Source organism: Sorghum bicolor, chromosome 3 (genome assembly GCF_000003195.3).
Source record: "Sorghum bicolor cultivar BTx623 chromosome 3, Sorghum_bicolor_NCBIv3, whole genome shotgun sequence".
NCBI classification, from domain to species: Eukaryota; Viridiplantae; Streptophyta; class Magnoliopsida; order Poales; family Poaceae; genus Sorghum; species Sorghum bicolor.
This window is the reverse complement of record NC_012872.2, coordinates 61,431,122-61,459,005: the sequence shown is the minus strand read 5'-3', so window position 1 is coordinate 61,459,005 and position 27,884 is coordinate 61,431,122. Positions and strand designations below refer to the sequence as shown.

Here is a 27,884-nt window from a genome sequence, read left to right as displayed (position 1 = left end):
TTCATCCCTACATATATTCTCAGCGCGGGAGTGACACTGTCATAGCCAACGAAGCCGTTGAGGCGCCGTTGAGGGCGGCGTGGTACATGTTGGAGGGTCTCCTCCGTCACCATTTTGCCCGCCAGGGACCAGGCAGACGTGTAGTAGTCATCGGGGGTCTCCGTCTCCCGCACGTGCGCACCCCGGCATTTCGTCCACCGCCTTGCGGAACCCAGCGACGACGCCGAGTCCGGCAGCAGGTCATGTGGCTAGTTCCACGATTGGTCCACCGCGGCTTCTTCAGCAGCGGCATTCGATCGACACCGCCCACCACCCGTCAAGCGACCGTAACACCTTTCCTTCACCGGCGCCTCTAGCCTATGCCATGTGTTCCATGATAACGCAGCGTGGTGCTGGTCGTTGTTAGTACACGGAACGCCTTCACTGCTGGCGTGAAAACGCTGCTGGCCTCCGGGCCGGTGTTGAGCGGCGGCAGCTCGAAGATGTCAACGTGATCGATCTGCAGGCCTGGGACTGGGATGGACTCCCTGCAAATCTCTGCGGCTGCATGCACACACGAATACGTACGATTCACATAAGCTGGCTAAGGCAAGAGCCAAGCAATGAATCTCTAGCGTGAATACATGCTCGAATACATGTTTTAATAAATAAAGGATATTTCAATTTCTAACTCCAAATACAAATCATATACGTACGTGTTCTATTAAACAAAAGACTGAAGATCGACGAACAAGACTCGGTCTGAGGCAAGAGAAATGTGACCAAGCTCCAGAAACGATCGACCACATCCTCGCCAAGTGTCCATTCACCAGCGAAGTTTGGTTCCACGTCCTACAGGCTCTCCGACGGCCGCTACCCGCATCGGCTGCAACTACACGCTTGTGGTGGCGCAGACTCAGGACAGTGTTCCGAGGCAATCAGCATGCAGGCTTGGACACACTCTTCGCCCTCGTCGTCTTGGCAGGTGTGGAAGGAACGGAACGCGCGCTGCTTTCGAGACTCAACAGCCTCCATCAACGACTTGCTGCTAGTCATCAAGGCCGAGGCCGACCGGTGGATCATGGCGGAGCAGCTAACCTGACAGGGCTGACACAGGGTGCTGGAGCGGACGCGGTTTTTTTTTTTTCCATATGCCCTCGCTTTATACCTAGGCCTTGTTTAGTTCCAAAATATTTTGCAAAATCGATACTGTAGCTTTTTCGTTTGTATTTGACAAATATTATCCAATCATAGACTAACTAGGCTCAAAAGATTCGTCTCGTCAATTTCAACCAAACTGTATAATTAGTTTTTATTTTTATCTATATTTAATACTCTCTGTATGTGTCTAAAGATTCGATGTGACGGGGAATCTGAAAAATTTTGCAAAATTTTTTGGGAACTAAACAAGGCCCTATTGGATTCGCATTGAGAAGCGTGCAAACACATATCTCAAAGCAGATTCGCATTGAGATGTGTGTTTGCACACTTCTCAAAGCGAATCCAATGGGTAGGAGAGTGAGGGCACATGCCTTCAAGGGCAAAGAAAACTTTACCTTAAGTAAGCTTAGGTCTTGTTTAGTTCACCTCGAAATCCAAAAAATTTTCAAGATTTCCTGTCACATCGAATCTTGCGGCACATGCATGAAGCATTAAATATAGACGAAAACAAAAACTAATTACACAGTTTGACTGTAAATCGCGAGACGAATTTTTTGACCCTAGTTAGTCTATGATTAGACAATATTTACCACAAACAAACGAAACTGCTACAAAAATTTTACATCTAAACAAGGCCTTAGTGGGTTTGGAGTGTGTTGGAAAAATGTAACCCTCAGCAAAACACTAACGCCGGGAGCGGCACTCTTGGTGCTTCACGAAAATCTTTTCCTTCTAATACAATGATACACACATATTCAAGAAAAAAAGAAAGATATTTAAATATTGAAAAATAAAATGTATCTCTATAATCGTGATGAGGGCTAACTCTTGTTGAATTTAATCAAAGATTAAAATTACAGATTTTTATAGGTCCTATATTTATTAACTATAACATATGGGTAATAAAAATTAAAGTTATGATTTATGTTCTAAATATTTGTGTGCTTTATGATAGAAAGATAAAAGTCAAGTTTGTACTTTAATTCGATATATATGGTCAATGGTATATTATCATATTCATGTCAACAATAACTTATATTATGGATGTTATGGACATTACAAAATAATAAATTATAACTTTTATGTTTTTGTATCATATCTATATCTGTACCTTTAATAATAAAACCGGTGATTGTGTCACGTTAGAACTCTTCATCAATGTTGATGACATAACACGACATTGATGAAGAGTGATACTATTGAAGTTTTATATGCTTGAAACAAGTTTTTTAAAGATAAAACTAAACTACATACTATTTCCAAACCTTATAAACAGGGACACTAAACTATCGAACTTTATGAGTCTTCCACCTGTACCGACATTGTGGAGCATCTCCAAATGTGTTCTATTTTTTTCTCCTAAAAATATATAGTTTTGCAACTCCTAGAAAGATATTAGGAGGAAAAAATAAGGTCATCTCCGAAAGTTCTCAATAATTCACTCCTAAAATATAAAAGACAAATTTATCAACGATCCTATACTATTTTAAAACTATCGTAACAAGTTTTATATATTATTTCTCTTTCATACATTTGCATCATGGACCTTTTTCTATTTCTTTTTTTTTCACACCATTCCACTTTTAGATTGATCCACGAATATGCACAGGAAAGCAGTATCTGCGCGACCATGATTACACACAAAGTTATACGCGCGAGGGGGAAGGATTTTCCAAGTGCATAAAATTTAGTTGTATGGATTAGAAGTTGTTAGAGAGGTGGCTTTTCTCATCTTGTTAAAAACCAAAGATTTGGAAGGAAAATAGGGTACTTTTGGAGATGTTATGAGACGGAAATTTGACAGCAGAAACTCTAATGCAACGAATGTTTTAAGAGAAAGTTTTAAGCGTTTTATTATTAGGCCACTAAAAGGCACTGCGTTCCTAACAAAGCCCCTAAAGAGATGACTAGCTCAGTCGTATGCCCAGAGCAAAACCTCGGCGTCGACGAGGAGTCCTGTATCAATCATGGACATCCCCGTTCGATGCGTCCATATCCATAGATGCACCATCAGCTAGCTAGCCAATCAACCGACGCAGAGCTCAGCTGAATGATCATCCGCTGGCGGCGGCGGTGGTGCAGCAGATCTGCCCGACGAAACCATGTGCGCTACACAGCAGATGTGTGGAAAACCCGAAACGCGCGCGCGTACCCGATGCAAAAACGAGCGCGGTTGGTGAGCACGTCACAGTGGAGGTCGTGTTGGATTGGGCGAGCGCGAGTCCACGCTCGCTTCCGCGGCCATCAGCCCCAGCACGCACATGTCCCCACGAACGAACACCGCCGCGCAGGCGCACCGTCGGCTCCGCACCTGGCCCGTCGGTCTGCCGCCACCGCGCACCGCGCACGCTCTCGGGGCGTCCGCTTCTGGGGAAGTGGTTTTCGGAGGCAGGCGGATCGTGCCCGTGCAGAACCAACGCCGCGAGGCCGGTAGACGCCAACAATGGCACGACGCGCCCCGTTCATTCGTCGCTTTTTCACCGTGCCGGCCGCGACCCGCGAGACAAATGCCATATCGTCAGCTGGTGGTTGTGAATTTGACAGCACGAGTACAAAGTGAGTGTGGGGTTAGGTGGCGCGTGCTGTTCTTATTTCCAAATTCCAAGCATCTTTGGACGTATCATGGAGGACGCGGCGACACCCGCGCGCGGCCATGTATATCAGCTGCAAGCCTGCAACAGATTCTGTCGTCTGACTCTGTATACGTACACACATACATACTGCTGTATCCACAAGAGCGCTGAGGGCACTTGAGAGTACTCGCGTGCAAATGCGATTCAAAGCCTGTTCGATAGTCTAAATTCATGGTTAAAAATACTGTCTGTTGACTTATCATGAGAGAAAAACACTGCATTGGTTTAAATGACACTTGTCTATGGACAGATGAGGCTAATATTAACGCTGCCTGCATTGGTAAAGCCCTAAGGCCTTCCCCAATTCACTAGCGTGACTGGGAGTCTCACCTTCCATGTCGTCAGCTTATGTCCATATCAGTGAAAGTGGTAGCTCCGCAGTGTGTTAGAACCTCTTGCCGATCGTCTGATCTAACATGGAGCAAAAGCTCACATCAAAACCCATGTTGTGGCCTCGGAGCAACTGAACGAGAGGTTTGATCATGCGTTATTCTAGGACGATAGCAGCCTTTTGACGCCCACCGCAGAGCTAAGGATAAAGTTGAAGATGTTGCCTCCGTTGGAAATTCTATGCCATGAAACCATCAATTCAGATGTAGGTGGCTGAGACCACCAGTTCTGGTGCTCGCATTGGGCATGCCCTGAACGAGAGGCTTGGTCACGCATTATTCCACGATGATGGCAGCATTTTGATGCCACTGCAGGGATAAGAATAAAGTTGAAAATATTGTATGCATTGGGAGTTTTGTGCCTTGAGACCGTCAGTTCTAGGTGCTCGCATTAGGCGTGCCCTAATCTCAGCCGCAAGCGCCGTCGTTGTTTCAGTTAGCACTGCAGCACTGCTTCCTCCATCATAGAAATAATGCAATTCTAGCTTTTCTGTAATCTATATTAGATTTAACCAAATCTGCATAAAATTGATATTTATAGTATCTAAATAATTATTATTAGATTCACTGTCTCTATATACGTGTGTGTTGATACTACTTTTTATAAACGTAGAAAAGTATGACTCCAAACCTAAATTTACGAGCTCGACTGACTGCACTACTGCAGTCCACAAAATATCATACAATCTTGCCCCTGTGCCTAGTAGCAACTTGCTAGCAACTACACTGAAGTAGTGTCCTTGACTGAAGCTTGGGCTGCTGCTTTTGATACCAGTAGTATTAACAGAAATAGTTTCAAAGTAGTATTAACAGAAAATAACTGGTAAACTGCACTGTAATATTCAGATCTATCCAACAGAAATATTCGCCCCTGATCATGCATTTCTTTATAACGCCAACCTGAATAAATTCCGGAAATTAAGAAATGTAGTAACTTGTAACACTATAGTATCAATATCAACTGACAACTATGCCTCATGTATTTCCGTTTGTCTATAAATGGAAATGGGTTTTTGAGCTCGTGTTGAAAAAAAAACTGACAACTATGCGATCTGCGTCGTAGTGCAGTGGTCTTGCACTATCTAAAAGTTGACAAGGTAAATATTTCTGCTATCATGCTGAATCATGACACCACTTCGTCACCTGAAGCTGAATAAATTGGCTTCTGGTATCACAAAAAGCCGTTGTTTATGGTTGGAGTGGTGCAATTTCTCCCGGTCGGATGGAAAGAACTTGGCTCTCCAAAATAAACGGGCTCCCAATTTCTTCTGCCCTGTCCTCTCGTTCCAAATAGAGCCATATGTAATTTGTTGAAAATGGCCGTCCTTTCTCGTTTCCCATCCAAAGATTCAACCACTACTCACGCAGAGCCCTTGCAAGATTCAGCCACTGATCGGCTGCAGTCTTTCCGACACTACTAGCTGCAACTGCTGCTATCTCCACAGCACGTAACGTGGGATTTATAGAAAAATATTAAGCAAAGCAATTAATGAAGCACTATAACGCGCTTGCTTGTGGAGTTGTGGTAGGAGGGTGATGCGTGTGCTCGTTGTGTCATGGTGAAAAGACAGGCATGTAAAACATTGATACGTTTGCAAAGAGACTCTTGACTTTTCAGCCATGGCTAGCTTGTCATGGATGTTATTCCCTAACATCATTTAGGCCTTGTTCAGTTCCCAAAAACTTTTGTTTTTGGGTCTTGTAGCATTTTTATTTTTATTTTACAAATATTATCCAATCATGAAGTAACTAAACTTAAAAGATTCATCTCGTAATTTACAGTTGAACTGTGTAATTAGTTTTTGTTTTCATTATATCTAATGTTTCATGCATGTGCCGCAAGATGTGACGGGGAATCTTGAAAATTTTTGGATAGTTTTTGGGAACTAAACAAGGCCTTATTCCCATGTGGCCATGATCCAGATTTTCAAACTCTCTTTCCAGCTTAGCAGGACACTAGCTATATCTTAATGTTTCTCTGGGAACATAATGGAATCCAGAATGATGTCTATTTAGTTTGGCTCGAGTTAGCAATGGCTAGACAATCTATGCCAGTATGCCACGACCACGAACGCCGTGATCGTGGTTCACAGCCTCTTTGTTCCTGCTTCAAGACTTTCACCCACCATGCAGGTGGATAGGGCTGGGGATCTGATGCATGACGACCACGGATCCATCTTGTTCTTGTTCAACGAAGAATAGGGCATTTTCAACCATTAGCAGGGCAATTGTGGGAATAATGCTAAAAGGGATGCAGCACTTTCCTCGAATCTGACACATCACTTCCAAATCATCGCATAAAGCTAGTTGAAATATGCCGGAATGCACTCATTATTAGCCACCGCCGAATGATGCCTCCCTCGGGTGAAATATGCCGGAATGCACTCATAATTAGCCACTCGACTGTCACGCGTAACGACGGCATATGATTCGGGAGAGCAAGTAGAATCCGCCACCTTTTGGGTAATCACATGTCGAAATAGATGATTTGCAACTTTTATCAACCATCGTACTGCAGAATCATCACAGTGTTAAATATATGCTACCATGCATCCGGGTTATCCTTTGAATTTGGGTGTTTTACTCCATGCTCCTTTTGTTCTAAATTACAAGTTGTCGTGATTTTATCTTAAGTTAAATTTATCTAACTTTAGTTAAGTTCACAAAAATTATCATCTACAGTATTAAAGTCTACTTTTAAATTGTTCATGGTATATCGAATAAGAGATTTTTACTTGTAGGCCCTACAAATTGTTTTTTTCCCTTGTATGGCCTTTTTTTGAACTTCCTTGTATGCCCCTCAAACGAACTTTCATTCCTTTTATGGTTTTTCATCCGTTTTCAGCATTTAACGGTGTTAAATGGAAGGTAAAAGGACCATAATGCTTTGGTGTGAAAAAAAATCGCAAAGTTTGGTTTGTTTCTTATATATTTTGAGTAATAGTAAACAAATAAATTGAATTTAAACATTGTAAAAGTACATATTTGGATCACAGTAAATATTTAGACAGTATCAGAACAATACAGTATGTGCTAAAAAAATTCGTTTATACAAGAAACAAACCAAACTCAGTCAGTCAGTTTCTAGAAGTGCATTCATTTACCCTGGTTCAGGGCATGTTTGGTTCTAACGTGGATGGAGTTGCGTGGTTAGTGCTTGCAAACATCCGATTTCGGTCGCCCGAGGCCAGGATCGCATGCCTGGGAGGCCACGAACTAAAGTAGGCTCTTAGTCACTGAATACGCGTATATATCGAATTTCTAGAACCGGCAGTTAAGTAGTATATTGTTACACCTAACTCGTGACTAACTTGCATACTTAATTACCCATGCAATGCTGAAAATGGTGATAACTAGCTTTAGAGCCTTGACTAAGGGGGTGTTTGAGTTTTATAAATAATCTATATTTAATACTTTATATATATGTACAAATATTTAATGTGACAGTCGATAAACTTTGCTTGGGCTAACCAAACAGGGCCTAATACTTGTATCAACAAAGCAGAACCAAACGGGGCCTAATACTTGTATCAACAAAGCAGAGGTCTGTCAAAAGGCACACAAAAGACCGCTCAGGAAGATTGTCGGGCAAATGGCTGTTTATTCTCTTCCTATTTCCTACCATGAAAGAAAAGCAGAACTGCCATGTTTGGCCGCTCAGCCAGGAAAGCACAAACCCTGTATTTCAAGTACTACGCAATAGAGTGATCCGAATATAATGTTGTAGCTTACGGAGCAAAATTCCCTCCACCAAGCACGTTAATATAAGCAGTGCGTGATCTGAGACTTAGAGTGTGCTAATGCAACTGCCCTGCCATGCCATGCCAAACCAGACAAAGGACACAAAAGGGCATATCAGGTGCACCTGCACGAGGTAGCGATGGTTAGCAACTTTACGCAGACTGGTGATAGTCGGCTACTCTCTCCATCCCAAATTCTAAGTCATTTCAAGAATTTTGGAGAGACAAAGTATTTTCAGGTTTGACCAAAATTATAGAGAAAAATACTAAGATTTGTAACATAAAGTGAGTATACTATGAAAATCTAATTAAGGAATAATCTAATAATACTTAGTTAATATCATAATAATTATTATTTTATCATATAAATTTGGTCAAACTTAGAAAAGTTTGACTCTTCAAAATTCTTGGAATGACTTACAATTTGGATGGAGGGAGTAATAGAAAAAGCGTAGAGCACCGGTTCAGTTCACAGCAACAAACACGGTTCACACCCACCGCGAGATGTTTGGTGGAATGACCTAGTACCAGAAGATGTCGAGCGCAAATATATGTGAAGGCAGGCTCAATCTTGCACTGCAATTTTGAAGACGGGTTTTGCAGATTTGAACAAGTGCCTTGAAGCCGTTCTCACTCATCAGATCTGAGCAGAGTAGTATGTAGGACATGAATCTTTTAAATTAAAAAAAAAGTCCTTCATACATCCAAAAAAGGGAAGGCCTTCAAACAAGATGGGCCATTTTCCCAATCCAGCCCATCTCTGCTCTGTCTCTGTGGGCTCAACGGCGTTTGGGAAATCTGGTGGTTAAGCCCAATTTTTACTTTTTAGCCTTTGTTTTGAAAAAAAATCACATTTAGCCCCCTCTAGAACTTAAACTCATGTTTGGACCCAGTGAATCGGCGCCAGGACTCGTGGCTCCGAGATTACACATCTCGGCACCACAGATCTTGGCTCCGAGGTGGTTACTCGCGTACAAAGTGGCAGCATATATGACGATGATGTGGCTGGTACCTCGGAGCCACAGATCTTGGCGCCGACCTCGGAGCCACAGATCTTGGCGCCGAGCTCGGAGCCAAGATCTGTGGCTCCGAGCTCTGATTTAAGAATCACCCCCTCAGTTTCGCTGCCCGACCGTGATCTTATTGTTATACCTCCTTCTCGGGTTCTTGCTCTCCTCTATCCGCCCAATCTCTACTAATCCATAAATTTAGGCTTAAAAACTTGGATTTGATCCGTAGATCTTTGCTAGCAAGGTAATCTCAGTTCTCTTCTTATTTTTTACGTATTGATTTGGTATATATTACTTGTATTTTACAACCCTAAATATATTTAGTTTTGACAGTGGTTATAGCTTTTCTACGCTTTAGCATTCTACCGTTACACACAGTGGTCACACACAGCATCCATGTACGAAAAGATGAGGCCAAAAGGTTGGACGTCGATGGATCGGCCCCGAGAACAACGTGAGCCATCGAATCTCTCTGATCGCTGAATGCAGATCATTACTTTTTTTCCCCCCTTTGTTAGATTAGATTAGATCAGCAGACTTTTAAAACTTGAAAGGCTGGACAGCGACCGAGACGGGCCCCAGCAAGAGCGTGATCCACCGATCCTCTCTGATCGCGGATCCTGCTTTTCTGTGCGATCAGAGGCGTCCATGGAACATCATGTCAAGTCGCTGAAACGGTAGAGGTAGACGCATCGGCTCTTGTCCTCGTCACCGACCGTCAGCTTCTTGCGGCCTTTGCCTGCCGCCCCGTGTAGAAAACCCTGGTCCATGTCGTCGTCGTCGTCCTTATGAATGGCACCACGCCACAAATCCCGTCATGCCACACAGCTTTCATGTCGCCGATGCCCTCCACGCCAGAGCATTAACATCATTCCTGGTTAGTTAATGCTCGGCGAATCAAGCATTCAGTGGCTGCTGTCTGTAATGATCCTGCCTGGAACCAATAATCACGACGCGACCAGTGGTCGTCTGCCGCGTTCGTCCTATGATGATGATCCAATCGAATCAGTCTCTTCATAAATTCAGGAGCTCTTTTTTTTTTTGGTCTGCCAGAGGTACTACTCCAAATACGCAAGAGGTGATCCTGGTTGTGCCAGTACTTAGCTGGCGTACACGAAACGGGTTACCCGATGACGGGATTATCCGCGTGATCGTTTGATTTTGAACCATGGCGAGCTTGGAGTACGGAGTCAAACACGTCCAAAATTCAGAATTTATCAGGAGAAAAGCCAAAAAAAAATCATGAGCCGCGACGTACGCTCTCCACGTACGGAGAGAGCCACTGGCCCAGCGACACGTCTCACTGCGCGGGCACGTCGTGTCTCCCAGATGGAGAGGCGCTGGCCGCGGCGGAGAGCCAGATCAGCCACAACAGATGGTGATCCCCATCCCGGGGAGAGAGCTCGCTCTGGGCGGATGCATGCGTGCATGACTCTTTGCTTCAACTCAAGCAGTGCCGTGCGCCGTCGTCACGGTCAGGTGGCGCGTAGACGTAGAGTAATCCCTTCACGGCACTGCTTGCCACCGGCAGCTCCAGGCGCAGGCGCGTGGGGCGGCGGTTCCTGTCGGGCTCGGGATCAATTTCAGGTAAAAAGTCTCGTGGAACTTGTTCACTTGAAAAGTCTCAGACAAAGTCGTAAAATATCTCTATGCGATCATACCAATACATCAAGATTATCCATCTATAGTTTCTCAACGATGTCTATATTGATACCAATGTGTGTTGATTCTAGTTGTGTGGATATTTACGTCATAGTACTATCTTATGCATCTCAAATCACAAGACGTGTGACTTTTTTTTATCTCAAGTTTGATCACTCATTTTATTCAAAAAGTTTATACAAACACAGTTAAATTTAAGTCATTTTTGGAGAACTTTTATTAGTAAACCAAGCCACGACAAAAGAAGTGATATTTTGTACAATTTTTTTAATAAGACGAGTGGTCAAACTTAGTGTTAAAAGGGTCAAATGTCTTATAATTTGAAATGAATTAAGGACTATGTTGAAAAAGTCGAATACATTGAGAAAATGCACATTCTATAGTGCAATTTTCAAAAATTCGATCATGTACCTTGACAACAATTAGAAGGAAATTTAACACCTGTCTTATAATTTTTTTATCTAGCAAAAAAGGTGAGTGTGCCACTGCACACCCTCCATTTTTCTAACGAGATGGTATATTGGTACATTGCTCTTTTTCTTTCTTCCCTACCTCCACACTCTGACTCGAACTCAAGCACATTAGCAATAGTGGGTGTGCTTTTGCAGCTGTGTATTGTGGCTGTAAAAGAAGAGCTAAGATCTATGATAAGGTCGGAGTACCATCCATGGTTCATCAACATTGGCATTGTTGCCACTGTCTCGCTGCCCTATATATAGTTGGTTCAATCGCCCCTCATCTCGAGGTCCAAACATTCCTAAAGATGTTCGGGTAGTCGAAACAAGTTTTTAATCGCCAACCAGCGCAAAAACTACTAATAGGTTAGTGTGGGCTTAATTGATTGTCTTGCACATTTCACAATGTATCTTTCTCTTACAACATAACATTCAGGACTTCTTCCTATCGTCTCCCATCCATACTCTCTTTGCCCCACAATATTTGTTGTTTTGGCATAACATTTAAGCATCTAGATTCATAGGGGAGTCCATGCATCTGTTTGATGCACCTCATTGAAGGCTACAATGACTACTGAGTGAGTATGTATTAACTACCTATTGCTAGCTCACATTGTTGGAAATATCCTAACCCAACATCACACTAAGCTTTGTTAAAGAGGGCACTTGGTGGAGCTTCAGGTTCTCCACATGCTCTCATAGCCGTCCAAACCTCTGTTTAAATAAATGTGGACAACTTCGCCTGGCTCCATGTGCGAAGCGTCAAAGCCACATAAAATGCGTCTCATAGGAATTGGGTGAATTGTGAAGTGAAAATAATTAACTTATGGCCACTCCTCGTGGAGGCTTGTGCGGGGTAGAAGTCAATACCCCTATCATTTGGCTTTTCTCTAGTTGCTATGATATGACAAGAAGGCGCGACAGAGAGCGTGATGGAGAGCTGAAATATGGGTTGGCAAGATGGCTGCATTGGGATGGCATGGGGACACAGTAAAGATGGCAACATGGCACGGAGGGAGGGTGCAAATAGAGGCGACAAGGATAAGGCGGCACACGTGGGGTGAAGGTGTGAAGAAGACGTGACGAGGTGAAAATTAAATAGAAATAAGAGGGGAACAATAAAATGACGAAAAAAAGAATAAAAAGTATTATGAATATTTCATTCTTTTCTACTACCAGAAAAATCTGTCTTACCGAATGTTTTTTCTAAATACTAGAGCTGTTTCACGAGGGTTAACGTTAAGGCCTGGTTCAGTTCGCGAAAATTTTTAGATTTTGCTACTGTAGTATTTTTGTCTTTAGTTGATAATTATTGTTCAATCATAGATTAACTAGGATCAAAAAATTCATCTCGCAAATTACAGATAAATTGTACAATTAGTTATCTTTTTTATATATATTTAATACTTCATACATGTGTCGTAAGATTCGATGTGACGAAAAATTTTAAAAAAATTTGAGAACTAAACAAGGCCTAGCCTCAGCTCAGCAGACAGCAGTACACGTCCATACGCCCTGTCCACACGAACCTTTTTTTTTACAACAAGTCCACACGAACGTTGATAAGGCCAAAATGACAGTCGCGGTCCACTAGGCCCTATCCACGTCAGCCGAATCCTCCAGAAACCGTGTGCCCCCCGCAGCAGTTTAAATACCCTCCTCCCAACCTTCCCTGCCGAATCGCAGTCACTGCTCTGAAGTCCGAACCCCTTCATACCCATCGTCTCGTCTCCGATTTCCCCAAATTCAGGCCGCAGGCGCTACAGGATCCAGGCACCACGCGGTCGGCGGCTGCCGCCTCGTCGTCCCGCCCGCTCGATTGGGGTCGCGTGTGCGATAGGAAGTTCGTCATACGCCTCGCGGTTTTTCTAGTCTCTGTTTTGATTTCTATGCGCCCAATGTTTTGTCCGATTGATCGATCTTCTTAGGTACGTGAGATCGTGTCGATTGCTCGTGAGTGCGCGTAGATGATGATCGCTCGATAATGTCTGATTGTTTAGATCTGTGACTATTTGCGCGACTTGATTGTGCCGACTGATTGTTTCATCTATCGTGTTAGCTGTATTAAATGTTGAATCCCTTAATTGCTTTGAAACCACTGCATGTGCTTGATTAATCTGTTTTGTACTGACAGCTTTTGGTGCCTATTTGTGAATTGTGATGAGATTGAACATTCTGCTGCTTGTGTGTAATCTTCTATGCATGGTTAATGGTTGACTAGTACTTCTCTGGTGCGTGGGGATGATGGTTTTCAAGATGCCTATCAGCTATTGGTGGACTAGAATTTAACATTTCCCTGTGCGGAAGTAGTCCCCTATGTTGTGTCGAAAGCAGCACACTCTGTGGTAACCAATATTGCTGCATATATTTTCCGTCCAAAAAAATATTTGTTGCATATGCATACTTTCCTTTTTCATCTCTCCTTGTGGCACAATACTACATCGATTGAAGAGAAGTATCACTCAATTTTAGCACTTTATGGGGGAACCTATCATCTTCTGGATGAATTCCACTATGTGCCCCAGCCATACACAGATGAGAATGGGAACTGGGAAGGAGCAGTTTGTGGACTACTGGCAGGCTATTGATTTCTGTATTCTTTGGGAAAGAATTGGGAAGGGCATTTTTCTTATACAGGTTGTGTAACCACTGGTGATATGAGATGATCTCTATTCGCTTGGGAAGTAGAGATAGGTTAAATTTCAGGTCTGAATGGTGAAACCTTAAATAAAGTCTTAGGATGCTGTGTGAAAGAAGCATTGCTGGTTTCCTCGAAGGTATGTCTGATCAAAGAATCGATGGACTGAAAATCACTTATGGATAGAAGTGCTTATTAACTAAAGATTTTGAAGATGAAGCTGATGTCTGCTGGAGGTAGGCTTCCTTGAAATCTAACGTCTAAATAACCTTTAAGAGCATAACAACGTGCACGAGTGGTACATGCTAACACGTCAAAACCTTGTCATGAAAGAATTGTGTTTCTTTCTTTCTTCCATTTCCTGGCATTTGATGCTATGATGTGTTCCTCTTGCCAGAGAATGGTGTGGACAACGCGGTAAATTTGGTGCAGATGGATGCTGTGTTCAAATTGATTGGAGTTCTCTGGATGGATGCCTATCGAGTAGTATAATTCCTCTCTCAGCTCACTGTCCAGATAATTAGTGCTATCTGTGACTGTTGGGTAATCAGATTGTCGAGATTTTACTGGTTGGAGCTGTCCGGCATTGCTTTCATCTTTTGTCAATATGCCCGGTCTTCGGCAGCATGTGGCGTTCCAGAACTGTGCGCAGTGGTTTCCTCGAATTTAGGACCTCCGACTGCATTCTGTATTGAGAACAATCCTGCTAAATGCATGATATTTGCAGGTATTGTGTTGTGTTTGCAACGTGATAGCTTGTACCGTAAAAAAAGATCAAGATGGGCGCCTTGGACCTACACCTTGAGTTTGCTTCTGCTCAACATGGACAAGCCAAGCTAAATGTGGAGGAATATGCCAAGGGCTCTTTGCTGTCTGATGGAAACTACAATACAGAGAAGATCAATGGTTCAAATCCTGATGAGTATGAGAAATTTCAGAAAGGGATAATGCAGTATGGGTATGTGTTTCACTTCTCTTTTGGTTGCCTTCTGCAGTTGGCATCTACTTAGAGCATTGACTTACTCAATAAACTCCATGCTATCAATTAACACATTTGAATGGCAGGTGTCCACATTATAGAAGGAGATGCCGCATAAGAGCTCCTTGCTGCAATGAAGTTTTTGATTGCCGACACTGCCACAATGAAACTAAGGTACCGATTTTAGAGTTTTCATTGCAGCAGAGAAGTTTTTAGAATACTGAGTTATGACATCTTGTGTCCAGTTGTTCTCTTTGTTTCATTGAGGTGCCAGTAATCATTTTTCTTCATGAGATTTAACTTGATGCCATTTGTATTGGTGTGTAATCTTAGCAATAGTGAAAATTCTGAAAACAAAATTGTCATACATGATATGGTAAATTTTTATTATGATAGTAGGTAGCTTAGCTCTTGGTTTCTGTTCTAGATACTGTTGGTACTTTTGTAGACTAGTAGTTTGATGCTGCTAACATTTCATCCACACCTGTCAGAACTTGTAACTCTGTCCAAAATCTATAGTAAGTTATCTTATTTGACATGTTTTTGTTTATATATTGCATATGTTGTCTTCCCTTGAACATCTTTACATTCTATTGTACGCATGAGTGTGCCCATTATTATTTTTGAACTTATGGGCCCATCTTAAATATTGGAAATTTAAAATGTATGTACTTCTATTAACAGAATTCCATTAAAATTGATAAAATGAAGAGGCATGAACTTCCACGCCATGAAGTGCAGCAGGTATGTTTGGCTCCTATGCCTACTGCCCTTTTACTTGTGTGATACTTTATCATTGAACTTAGTTGACGTCTTCAATTTTATCTGTCATCAGGTTGTATGCTCATTGTGTGGCACTGAACAGGAGGTGTGTGACTGAACCTTTACTAATATACTTTCGCCAAACGCTATATGTGTTTCACCTATATCATCATGGTTCCTTGTCTGCTGACAGGTACAACAAGTATGCATCAATTGTGGTGTTTGCATGGGGAAGTACTTCTGTGGATTGTGCAAACTCTTTGACGATGATGTTAGTAATAGAAAGCTTGATATTGTATCTCCTGTGTTTGCTTTTTGTAAGCGTTGGAGTATGCCTTGCTAAAGGTTCTTTTTGTGATTTTAGGTCTCTAAACAGCAGTATCACTGCAACGGATGTGGAATATGCAGGTGCGTATGTGATAACTTTCCAAGTAGACATGGTCTGGATGCAGAGTATGGAAAATAATACTTAAATTTTGGCTACATTTGCAGAATTGGAGGGAGGGAGAATTTCTTCCACTGTTCAAAATGCGGTAATGCTTCATTCCTGCTGTGTCTTACATTTCATTTTTTAAGGCAATAAAGCTAATGTTTATACTGTCATTTTATGGTGCTTATATATTTGATCATTCTCTGTACTTGTTTGGACTAAGTGTTCCTCTGCATGCATTTGCCATTAATCCTATGATGAGACATGCATGTTTGTGCATATGTAAGGCTACATGAATATAGCTTTCCAGTTACAGTTTGCGTCTTCATAGTTTGTAGATTACTAGCTGGACAATGCTGTAGAATAATTTGGAAAATAGAAGGTACACATCCTAAATAGCATGGGTAGGCTGGCCAAATGACAAGGGCCATTACATGAGAATCATGTGCTGGATCCTGGATGTATTGCACTACAGTAAAACATAGGAGGAGGTCCGTTGTGAATATGTGTGGTCCATGAACTTAGTGGCCCTAGTGGCAGGTCTGCCACTGCTAAAATTTACTTGGCTAACCAGCGCTTCATTTTACTATTTACTTATTCCTAACCCTTATATTATTATGTAGTTCTGCATTGTTCTGATTTATAGGAAATTTTTGGAAAATGCTATAGCTTATCTCTGCTTATCTGTTTCATGTAGGATGTTGCTATTCAATTGCTCTGAAGAATAGTCATGCATGTGTTGAAGGGGCGATGCATCATGACTGTCCAATCTGCTTTGAGGTTGGTGCTCTGTTATTTTCTTATATTCAAGATATTGCTGATCTGATCATGTTTTCGTTTAATTGTTTATTACAGCCTGTTCTCATATTTTCCTGCTGACCTGTTTCGTGAATTTCAGTACTTGTTCGAGTCGACGAATGATGTTTCTGTCCTGCCTTGTGGTCATACCATTCATGTAAAGTGCCTCAAAGAAATGGAGGAGCACTGCCAGTAAGCTGGTTCTTCCTGTCCCTTTAGTATGCCTTAGTTACCAGTGACTAGGTTTTGATAGCTATAAATCTCCAGGTTTGCATGCCCCCTTTGCTCCAAGTCGGTTTGTGACATGTCGAAGGCATGGGAGAGACTCGACATGGAGCTGGCAACTCTGTCTGACTCCTGTGATGATAAAATGGTAATTTTCTTTTCTGAGAACAGAAGCTGAAAAGAAAGTAGTTAGTTCCAGTCTATCTAGTAGTAAATATGTGTTTGGTGTGGCCATTAACTATGTTCCCTCATTACTGCAATACTGATGGTGTGCTAAGTATAGTTTGAACTGGAGGAGCAATCTGTTTTGAACATTGCTAACTGGATTTTGTTCCCATGTAGGTCCGCATATTATGCAACGACTGCGGGGCTATATCAGATGTGCAGTTCCATTTGATTGCGCACAAGTGCCAGAATTGCAAGTCATACAACACCCGCCAGATCTGAAGTAAGAATTGCAAGTCACACGACACCGTGAGATCTGAAGTAACAAAGCCTTGTGGGGTTTCTGCATTCTTCAAGAAGCGTGATGGCTCCTTCCCGTGAGCTGGTGAGCACTGGGATATCTGGCAAGACTCCACTGGGTCCTGCGGAGGCAAACAGCTCGAGATTATTTGTCTGCTGCTAGCTGCCATCCTTCATTATACATCTTATTAGCCTACTAGGTCCTCTTGCCCCTTCACTCCTGTCGCTTTGTGATTCTAGTGTGATAATGTTATATTTCCTGTTGCTTGAAGATTGTAGCATCGGAGTTCGTAGATGAGATAATTGTTCAAGCTTTGTAGCTGGAATTGATTCATGAAGGTGCCTTTGTTGAGCAAGGAAGAGAGGCCTTGGTTGCGGGTAGCTACTGGCTAGGCAAGCTTTGTAGATGTGCACCTGTGGTTGGTTGTACGGCAAACCGGATCTCCTATTTCCCGTGTTTTATAGTGTTCTTGTGTTATTTTACTCCCTCCGGCCCAATAAAGTCCAAATATTGAAGGTGCAACTATGTTTTTTTGTTTAGTGTCACGTTTGAAGTGTTTTCTCTTGGTTGAATTAATACGCATGGAAGTAATTAGATGCATTCAAGCAAATGGAACTTAAAAGTATCTATAGCGTTCTGAAGTAGTATCCCGGTAAAGTTGTTATATTAGGCTGCAGTACTGTTGTATCCCAATAAAACTGTTATATTAGGGGCATTGTGTTTTTTTCCCTCCAACAATCTCCTATACCTCTTTTTTTTTTCTTCATCTCCTCTCAAATCTTCTCTTAAATAAAAGGAGAGCTGCATCTCCTAATAGTGTAGGAACATCCTAACCATTACTTTTCAACAATCCTTTCTACTACACACATGTATAAATATTAGTATTACAAACTTTGTTAAAAATAAATAGATTAGTTAACTTGCACGAATGTAACCTTTGCACAAATATCATAGGGAGTCTCTCGGAAAGATAAACATGAATAATGAATCCTTCTTGGAATCGATGTTGCCGGCGGCCGGAGTGCCAGAGCTGTCAGTGTCTTCAGGATGGACTCGGACGGTCGCACGTTGCTGTGCGATAGTGCGATCTGCAACGCAACGCAAAGACGCCGCAAGTTCATCGGCCATCACTGCGTACTGTAGTACGTACTACTCCGTACTACCAGTTACCAGCATTGGATTCCATGCCATAGCCCGTAAAGAGTGCAGTAGGCCCATAGCCGCGCGGCCTGCCAAGCATACGGTACGCAGCTGGTCCGGCCGGGCCGAGCGAGGAGCGCGGGGCCGGCAGCGGCAGGCCTGCCCGCCTGCCGTCGTCCTCTGTGAAATTATTTGTGTTGGCGGCTTTAACTCGACAAGCCGCTGGAGCTGGAGCATTCTGGACTCTGGAGTCGTGTCACATACCGGACGTGGACGAGTGGTTAATGTAATTGCTCGTTAACGGGAAATTAGTGGTTAACTTGAACAACAGTTTCAAATCGGAGCCTAAAATGTTTCTTTTTACTTTTTCAGCCCGCTGGGTGCGAACTAGTAAAAGAAACGTGATGGAGGTGTCACGTGGGTGACGGCGGTGGTTCCGACGTGCGCGATGGCGCGGCACGACGCCGCGCGCCCAGCTCGATAGTGTGAGAGCCCCCCTAGAGATTAGTGGGAGGAAAGAAAGAAAGAGAGAGAGAGAGAGAAAGGGTGGATCAAGAAAAATCTCTAGTTTCTTTTTCTTTGATAGAGACTGATTTTCTCAATTGAGAAAAAGAAAATATTAGGAAAAAGAATTGAAATCGAAATCTGTTGCAGTTTAGAAGAAAGGTTTTTAACACTTGTTTCTTTTAAAATCTTCAATTCAATCTTCTCTGTTCTTAGTTATTATAAGAGAAATAGTCACTTATATTTGAATCTGGTACAGATGTCCGAGGCCTTGAGTTGTAAAGGGGTCGATTGAAGCAGCGTATATTGTCGACTACAAAGCCTTAAATTATGTTTAAAAAGGGGTCTCCGACCAAGGACCTTACTGACAGAGTATGATGGTGAGCTCGTCGACGAACATAAGAGTATTTTAAAAAATGCAATAATATAAAAATGAAAAATGGAGAACAAAAGGCACAAACTGGACTTAAACAAAACAGTAATAATATATTGATGGCGAAGAGCTACTAGTTTGACAGCAGCCAAAATGGAGCTCAACAAATCACGAAAATTGGCTCGGCCGGCCGTTGCACTGACTGGCCAAACCTGGACAACCACCTCTCCTTTCAGCAAAAACTTGAACGAGAGGCATTTCCATTTTTTCCCCTTCCTTTGTTTCCCCCCTCACTCTCCCAGTAGTCCCTAAAGTTGAAGGCAGCAGAAAAAAGAAATCTTGCGGGCAATATTATACTACCACTACTACTTTGCCACGGCATTAAACAAATCCTGATCAAAGATTTCGAGCAGGATCCAGAATCATCATGACCTCCTCGTCCGCCTCCTCGATGTACCCCTTCCTGCACTCGCTGCTGCAGAAAGCCTTCTCTCCCCTGCACACACAAGACGTTCCGTCAAAATCCAAGAACTTGAACAGCTAGAAAAAACATGTCGCACACGTATTGCTTGCTGCGTTCAAGCTCTAGCGAGAATTAAAAACGTTGATGAAAACTAGCTCAAACTCACAGGTAGATGAAGATGTCCTTGTTCTCCTGCAGCCTCTTCATGCAGCAGCAGCACCTGCCGGACGCGACGCTAGCGGTTGCCGCCGCCGACGACGAGGACGTGGACGGCAGCAGCTGGTCGCTGAACGGCTCAATGCTGAAAATCACCTCCCTGCAGCGGCCACCTACGTCGCCGCCCCTGCGCACCGCCTCCACCGTCTCGCCGGCGAGGAAGTGCGTGGTCCTCGGGTTGGCCCCGCGCGAGATGACGCAAGTGTACTCCTCACAGTCGGCGTACGGGTACTCGTTCACCTCATCCACCCTTGCGGCGACGCCGCCGGCCGACGACGCAGGGGCAGCAGCAGCCGCCTTGTTCCCGCACACCGGCGCCGCCGCCGCCTTGGGCAGCGCCAGGTCGAGGAACGGCTTGATGGAGTCGAGGAACGAGCTCCTGCCGCCGAAGTGCATGGAACAACCGGTCTCGTCGTCGGCGGTGAGGGCGTCGACGAGGCCGAGGCCGACCCTCGGCGGGCTGGACCGGAGGTGGTTCTTCAAGTCCAGCGGGGAGGTCGGGCTCCAGACCGAGTCGGCGTCCACGGCATTGCTCACTCCTCCCCCCTTGCTGCTGCTCAGCCTCACGAACAGGCCCGGGACACGGAAGAACCCGACGGCCGTGGGGGCGGTGGCGCTCCGGTGGCCACTGGATTCCACCATGGCGGTCGAGCGGTAACCGTTGCCGTTCTCCCAAGCGCTGATGAGGACGAGAGCAGGATGCGCCTGAAAACGGTCACCACGTTTGTCGGTTGGTTTAGTTGCATTGAATCATTTGTAATAAGATGGATGGATCAATGCGTATTATTGGAAAGCAAAGAAAAGGTGGACTGAAATTGAGCTTTTGCTTTTTCTGTCATCAAGTCAAAGTTGCAGAAAAAAAGAGAAAGGGGTAATGATTGTCTATACGCGCATCAAAAAAAGCACAGAAAAAAACAGAAACGTAAAGGCAAGTGATTCAAAAGAGCGAGATGAATGAGATCAGCAAAAAGGAAGACTCACTTGAACAAGTCATTGGACCGAGCTAGACCAGGGACCGAAAAAATGAACACTCACTTGAAACTCTTGTCATTAATAAGTGCAACAACACCCGCAGAATCACCATGGCAAAGAGTAGGGTGTTTCCCAAATCCTCCGATACTATCCCATCGGCGAATTCGTCCCCAACATTCAGAACAAACAGGTCGCCTCAATGAGAACTTGGAATGCAGAAATCGAACTCAATAGCTCCACCAGAGGAAAGCGGCATTACATCCCAACCAAAAACCATATGAGCACGACAAATCAATCACCTACTTACTACACAAGTCTCGCTAATCCACAACAGAAGCAATCCAATCCCCCACGCCCACAGCCGCGTATAAGCAAGCACATGCCAGGGAAGACGAGGATGAGCAGCGGCGTACCTCGTCGACCGGGCGCGGATCGGCGTGCTGGCTCTCGGTCTCGGGGGTGTGGGCGGGGCGCGGCGGGTCTCTTTCTCTTGGCCTTGGGCCAACGGGGAGCTGCTGCTTAGAGGAGGAGGAGGAGAATGAGGCTTCCGCAGCACACTGCTTCTGGCTCAAGGCTTGCTCCGGCCGCGCGCCGGTGGGGCCGCTCCCCAAGTCTGAAGTCTGGCGGCTGGTGGGGTTTCGTGCGCGGGGCGCGCGGTGGTGGTGTCACAATGTGTGGACTGCCGCGCCGGGAGGGGCACGCGTTGCATGAAGGAGCAACGGGCGAGTGCGCTGGCGTCTCCACGTCTCACCACCTCTCCACTCTGAGACCCTCGGCAGGGTTTTTTTTTTCACTCAAAAAAGCCGTAGGCAACGTTATAAAAGGCCTTGTTTAGTTCAAAAAATTTTGCAAAAATAGAAATAGTAGTACTTTCATTTGTATTTGATAAATATTGTCCAATCATGAACTAACTAGGCTTAAAAGATTCGTCTCGTCAATTTCGACCAAACTTGCAATTAGTTTTTATTTTCGTCTATATTTAATACTTCATGCATGTGTCTAAAGATTTGATATGACGGAGAATCTGAAAAATTTTACAAATTTTTTTTGTGGCGTATGCATGGAGCATTAAATATAGATAAAAAAATAACTAATTATACAATTTGTTTGTAATTTACGAGACAAATCTTTTAAGTCTTAGTCTATGATGAACAATATTTGTCAAATACAAACAAAGTGTTACGTTTTGCAAAAAAAAAATGAACTAAACTAGGCCTTAATCTAGCTCAATTATCATCACGCGCTACGACAAGTGACACCTCAATGGTAATCCAATAATTCCAGTGAGATGGTCCAACCAGAAACGTGTCGTCATCATGTGCTTATGCAGCATTGTCTTGATGAGCTTTTGGAATTTGGAGCCGCATTGTAAAATGCCTTTGCTCGTCGAGTCGTGTCGTATTTAGGCCAGTTCCCAAATTCTTGACAAAATGAAAACATTTTCATTTGTATTTAATAAATATTAATTAATTATAGACTAACTAAGTTTAAATGATTTGTCTTGCAAATTATAGTTAAATTATGTAATTACTTATTTTTTATTTAAATTTAATATTTTATATATGTGCCGTAAAATTCAATATAAAAATATGAAAAAAATTAAAAAAAATTAGGAACTCAACACAGGCCCTAGTACAGTACTAGCTCAGATCATCTTTTTTTTACAGGGCCGTTCCAAGATAATTTTGCAAAATTTTTCATATTTCCTGTCACATCGAATCTTTAGACCCATACATAGAGTATTAAATATAAGAAAATAAAAATTAATTGCACAGTTTGGTCAGAATTGACGAGACGAATCTTTTAAGCCTAGTTAGTCCATGATTAGACAATATTTGTCAAATACAAACGAAAGTGCTACAATATCGATTTCCTAAAAATTTCCGGAACTAAACAAGCCCAAGTAGCTCAGATTATCGTTGAACGTTGCCAATTTTTACTAGTACTTGTCTGCTCTCATTCTTTTTGAGCATCAACAAAAAAAAAAGCACTCTCATTTACTACTCTCTCTATCTACGAATAAATGCACATCTCGTCTCCTAAGAAGTCAAAAAAATTTAAGTTTGAATAAGTGCAGCATTTTTTTAAGTATAAAATATACTTTCATAATATATTTATTTGTATATACAAATATTGATATTATTGGATATATTTCTAGTAAACTTAAAAAATTTAGCTCCTCGAAAAGTGAGATGTGCATTTATTTGTGAACGGAGGAAATAAGTGCTGCTACAACTGCTACACTGCAGTTCCTCTCTCTAACTGTCTTGTTTAGACTAAAAAGTTTTCAAGATTTTCTGTCATATCAAATCTTACATATAAAATATTAAATATAAATAAAAGAATATCTAATTGCACAGTTTGCCTATAATTTGTGAGACGAATCTTTTGAGCCTAGTTAGTCTATGATTAGATAATATTTGTCAAATACAAACAAAAATGCTACACTGGCCAAATTCAAAATCTTTTCAGAACTAAACAATGTCTTAGTCAATGATTCTTTTTGTTCGGCTACTTAGGCCTAGTTTAGTTTAAAATTTTTTGAGAAATCGGCACTGTAACATTTTCGTTTGTATTTAACAAATATTATCAAATTATAAATTAATTAAGTTAAAAAATTCGTTCCGTCAATTCCAACCAAAGTACATGTTTGACCGCTGCTGTAAAAACGTTGAAACGGACACGCATCACACATGAAGGGTGGTTCTTGTCGTTTTGTGCGCCAAGAGACATCCGTGGTACGACGCGTGTATGGCTGTGCTCCTATCCACCGGAGCATCCATCGTACTGGACGATGGAGGGACCTGCTAGGTTTGCCTTTGCGCCTTTTGCCTTTTCTTTTCTCCACCTTTGAAAAGCGACGGCACATGATACTCTGTCCGCTGGGCCACCATCGTTGGGTGGACCCAATTACATGCGGGCCCACGACTCAGTTATTGCGATTTTTTTATGTTCGGCTACTGTAGCCACCACCGTCGGTTGGACCCAATTACATGCGGCCCATGACTCAGGCCGTGTTTAGTTCCTCAACCAAAACATTTCGTTAGTCAATTTCGACCAAATTGTGTAATTAGTCTTTATTTTCATCTATATTTAATACTCCATGCATACGTCTAAAGATTCGATGTGACGTGGAATCTTGAAAAGTTTTGGGTTTTTGGGAGGAAGTAAACAAGGCCTCAGTTGTTGCAAAAAATTGTGTTCAGCTATAGCATTTTTATTTGTATTCGTGATTATTATCTAATTATAAATTAATTAGGTTTAGATAATTTATCTTATAAATTACAGACAAACTGTATAATTAGTTATTTTTTTATCTATATTTAATGCTCTATACATGTATCCAAAGATTTTATGTAATAAGAAATCTTGAAAATTTTTAAGTCTATAATTAAACAATAATTACAAATATAAATAAAAATACTACAGCATCATTCAAAAACTTTTACATATATAAACCAGGCCTTACACGTTCAGTAGTGAAAAAATTATACGTACTACTGTGTCGCACAAAGTCCTGTCTGTCGGCGCTCTCTCTGGTCTGGTGAGATGGATGATGCAGTGCTTTCGGCCATCGTCGGCTCGTCGCCCGCCCTAATATATTGAGACTGACACGGTAGGTGTCAAATATGGTGATTAAAATTAGTAACCCTAGTGAGCTTTTGTCACAGGTCATGGGGGGCAGGTGTCACCTCCCGAGCCGTCGTTATCCTAAATCCTAATCCTATCGTTAGCCGAGGTGAGCACTGAGCAGCAGCAGCAGCCACCTCTTGCTCTGCGTTAAACCTCCCTCGTGCGGTACGAACTATTGATTAGGCTGAGTGTTAATTAACCCGCTCATGCACCGTCGTTAACCACGAGAAATTCCTGGCTTGGGCCTCTCATCTTTTGCGCTTTAGGCCAGTCTCAATGCATGTTTCATGAGAGTGTCATGTACATTAAATAGGGTGTCACATAAGCAAAATTGCTGAGTTGACATGATCATTAAATGAAGGAGTTTCATCAGATGAGAGAGGAGTTTCATTCCCATAAAACTTGCTCGGTTATCTAGTTTATAGTCTTGGTAACTGTGTCATGAAACTATGCATTGAGACGGATCAGATTGTTTACTTGTTTTCGTAAACTTTTTTTTTCTCTCAGAGTCAGATCGGACGGCTGCTGCATGTGCTTCGCTTTGCTTCGATGATGGGTGTTTGTGCCTTTTTTACAGGGCGCCGAGTGATTGTGGCGCCTGCGGGGGACAGCCAGTGGTGATTCACCCTCTGCCCAAAAATAAAATTTGTATCTGCCGGCCCAGAAGGCCAGAATCCCAGAGGGCGCGCGGCGTGGCTCCAGAGCGAGTTTCATTGCATCCTCTGACGCTGCGGTCCCGGACTCCCGGTGCATCAGCATAGCATGCGATGCAGTGCATTTGTTTGCGAACTGTGTGATGCACCATCAACATCAAAGCTCGTGTGCAGTGTGCTGCAAGATTTCAAAGACTTTTGTCAGGTTTCAGATGCTGTCACGAGCTCGCGGTTCGCCTTTCTTTTCTAGTCAAATTATCAAAATTAACCAAATTTACCATATTAAATACTCATAAGTATTATCAGATTCGTCATGACTCATGAAATTCTTAGAGTCATACATATATAGTACGTATATGAGCTAGTCATACATATTCATACCTTTTTTTTCCCTACAAATTTATTGAAAGCTAAGACTATTTAACTATGATCAGATCTAGTAATAGCTGCATGGAACTACCACGCACAGTGTGCAGTATGACTATTATGTGTACGTATCTACTACTCCAAGGTTGCGGTTTGACTGGACTCTCTTGCAACATCTGCAGAACAAATATACAGTCTTCTACCATCGCTTCGAAGTACGTACAGTGGTCGATGGAGTATTTTTATCGTGAGGCTGTCCAAGTTACGCAGGCTATAACATCAGAACGCAGCTGACTGTCTGGCTGCGAGCCATCTGCATGCTAATCAGCTAATGTGCAGTGGTCGATGGAGTGGATCGGAGCCTCTGGCCTTGTTTAGTTTCCTATAAATTTTGCAAAATTTTTCAGATTCCCCGTCACATCGAATATTTAGACGTATGCATGAAGTATTAAATATAGATGAAAATAAAAACTAATTACACAGTTTGATCGAAATTGACGAGACGAATCTTTTGAACATAGTTAGTCCATGATTGGACAATATTTGTCAAATACAAACGAAATTGTTATTGTTCACATTTTGCAAAAATTTTTGGAACTAAACAAGGCCTAACATATAATAACGATAATATAATCTGGGTCATTGCCTCACTCGTGCAAAGTGTGGCAAGCAAAACTCCAGTAGCTTGCGGCGTTAGGACGTCCACGGCTACATGCCTGATCTTGTGTACAATTAACAGAAACCAACAACGGCTCTTGTGGAATAATGGAAGCTAGCAGCTAGCTACAGACCATGATTTCTTGTCCTTCAAGCCGAGGAGAGCATATGCTGGCACCCACTAAACACCGGCCCTGTCTTTGGGTCCAAGAAGAACCGCCTGACGTGCTTTCCAATCCGTTATCCGTGCAGCCCACTCGAAACATTATGGCCGATGTGAAAATTTTCCATACCTTAGCACTTTCGTTTGTTTGTGACAAATATTATCTAATCTTAGACTAACTAGTATCAAAAGATTCGTCTCGCGATTTACAACTAAATTGTGCAATTAGTTTTTGTTTTCATCTATATTTAATGCTTCATACATGTGCCGTAAAATTTGATGTGACGGAGAATCTTGAAAACTTTTTGGTTTTTGGAGTGAACTAAACAAGGGCCTTGTTTAGTTCCGAAAAGTGGAAACTTTTCGGTACTGTAGCACTTTCGTTTGTTTGTAGGATCAAAAGATTTATCTTGTGATTTACAGCTAAACTGTGTAATTAGTTTTTGTTTTCGTCTATATTTAATGTTTCATGCATGTGCCACAAGATTCGATGTGACGAGAAATCTTGAAAACTTTTTGGTTTTCAGGGTGAACTAAACAAGGCCCAGGCCTAAGCCTTGTTGAGTTCCTAAAGAATTTTACAAAACTTTTCATATTTTCCAACACATCAAATCTTACGACACATGTATGGACCACTAAATATAGATACAAATAATAATTAATTACACAATTTGCCTGTAATTTGTGATACGAATCTTTTAAGCCTATTTAGACCTTGTTTAGCTCACCCCCAAAACCAAAATTTTTCAAGATTTCTGGTCACATCGAATCTTGCGACACATGCATGGAGCATTAAATATAGATGAAAACAAAAACTAATTGCATAGTTTGCTCATTAAACGCGTGACAAATCTTTTAAGCCTAGTTACTCCATAATTGGACAATGTTTGTCAAATAAAAATGAAAGTGTTACAGTGTCGAAATCCAAAAAAATTGGATCTAAAACAAGGCCTTAGTCTATGATTGAACAATATTTGTCTTGTACAAACGAAAGTGCTACAATGCCCATTTCCCAAAATATTTTGGAACTAAACAAGACCTTAGATATAAGCCTTAAAAAATTTCAAGATTCTCCATCACATCGAATCTTTGGACGTATCCATAAAGTATTAAATATAGACGAAAACAAAAACAAATTGCATAGTTTACCTGTAATTTGCGAGATAAATTTTTTGAGACTAGTTAGTCTATGACTGGACAATAATAATAAAATACAAATGACAATGTTACAGTAGCCAAAACCAAACGTTTTCGTGAACTAAACAAGACCATAATTGCTTACCATTTTTGGTAGTCCTGCCATCTTGAGAGATCTCGACTTGCAAGATTTTGCACAGGATGATCGCATACTTCTCCCTTGATCAAGATACTGGACTCGCCGCCTTGCATTTTGAGGCCTTGTTTAGTTTTTTTTTTT

The 27,884-nt window shown here is 42.3% G+C and overlaps 2 protein-coding genes across 3 annotated transcripts; one reads left to right on the top strand and one right to left on the bottom strand.

Moving 5' to 3' along the window:
- On the top strand, positions 12,697-17,824 carry LOC110433580 (E3 ubiquitin-protein ligase MIEL1-like). 2 transcript variants are annotated; one of them, XM_021455997.1, is made up of 13 exons: positions 12,697-13,903; positions 14,065-14,311; positions 14,395-14,625; positions 14,733-14,820; positions 15,331-15,390; positions 15,482-15,514; positions 15,602-15,679; positions 15,773-15,816; positions 15,901-15,941; positions 16,536-16,618; positions 16,737-16,828; positions 16,904-17,009; positions 17,204-17,824. In XM_021455997.1, exons 3-13 carry the CDS (start codon positions 14,447-14,449, stop codon positions 17,306-17,308), a joined length of 909 nt encoding a protein of 302 aa, XP_021311672.1. In that variant the 5' UTR covers positions 12,697-13,903; positions 14,065-14,311; positions 14,395-14,446; the 3' UTR covers positions 17,309-17,824. The 2 variants fall into 2 exon arrangements, with proteins under 2 accessions (XP_021311672.1, XP_021311671.1); XM_021455996.1 differs by having other exon boundaries at positions 14,065-14,625.
- LOC8069803 lies at positions 19,438-21,679 on the bottom strand. The gene is made up of 3 exons (XM_002456210.2): positions 21,409-21,679; positions 19,974-20,728; positions 19,438-19,840 (listed from the first exon to the last, which is right to left on the bottom strand). The coding sequence occupies exons 2-3, from the start codon at positions 20,663-20,665 to the stop codon at positions 19,741-19,743; spliced, it is 792 nt and encodes a 263-aa protein (XP_002456255.1). The 5' UTR covers positions 20,666-20,728; positions 21,409-21,679; the 3' UTR covers positions 19,438-19,740.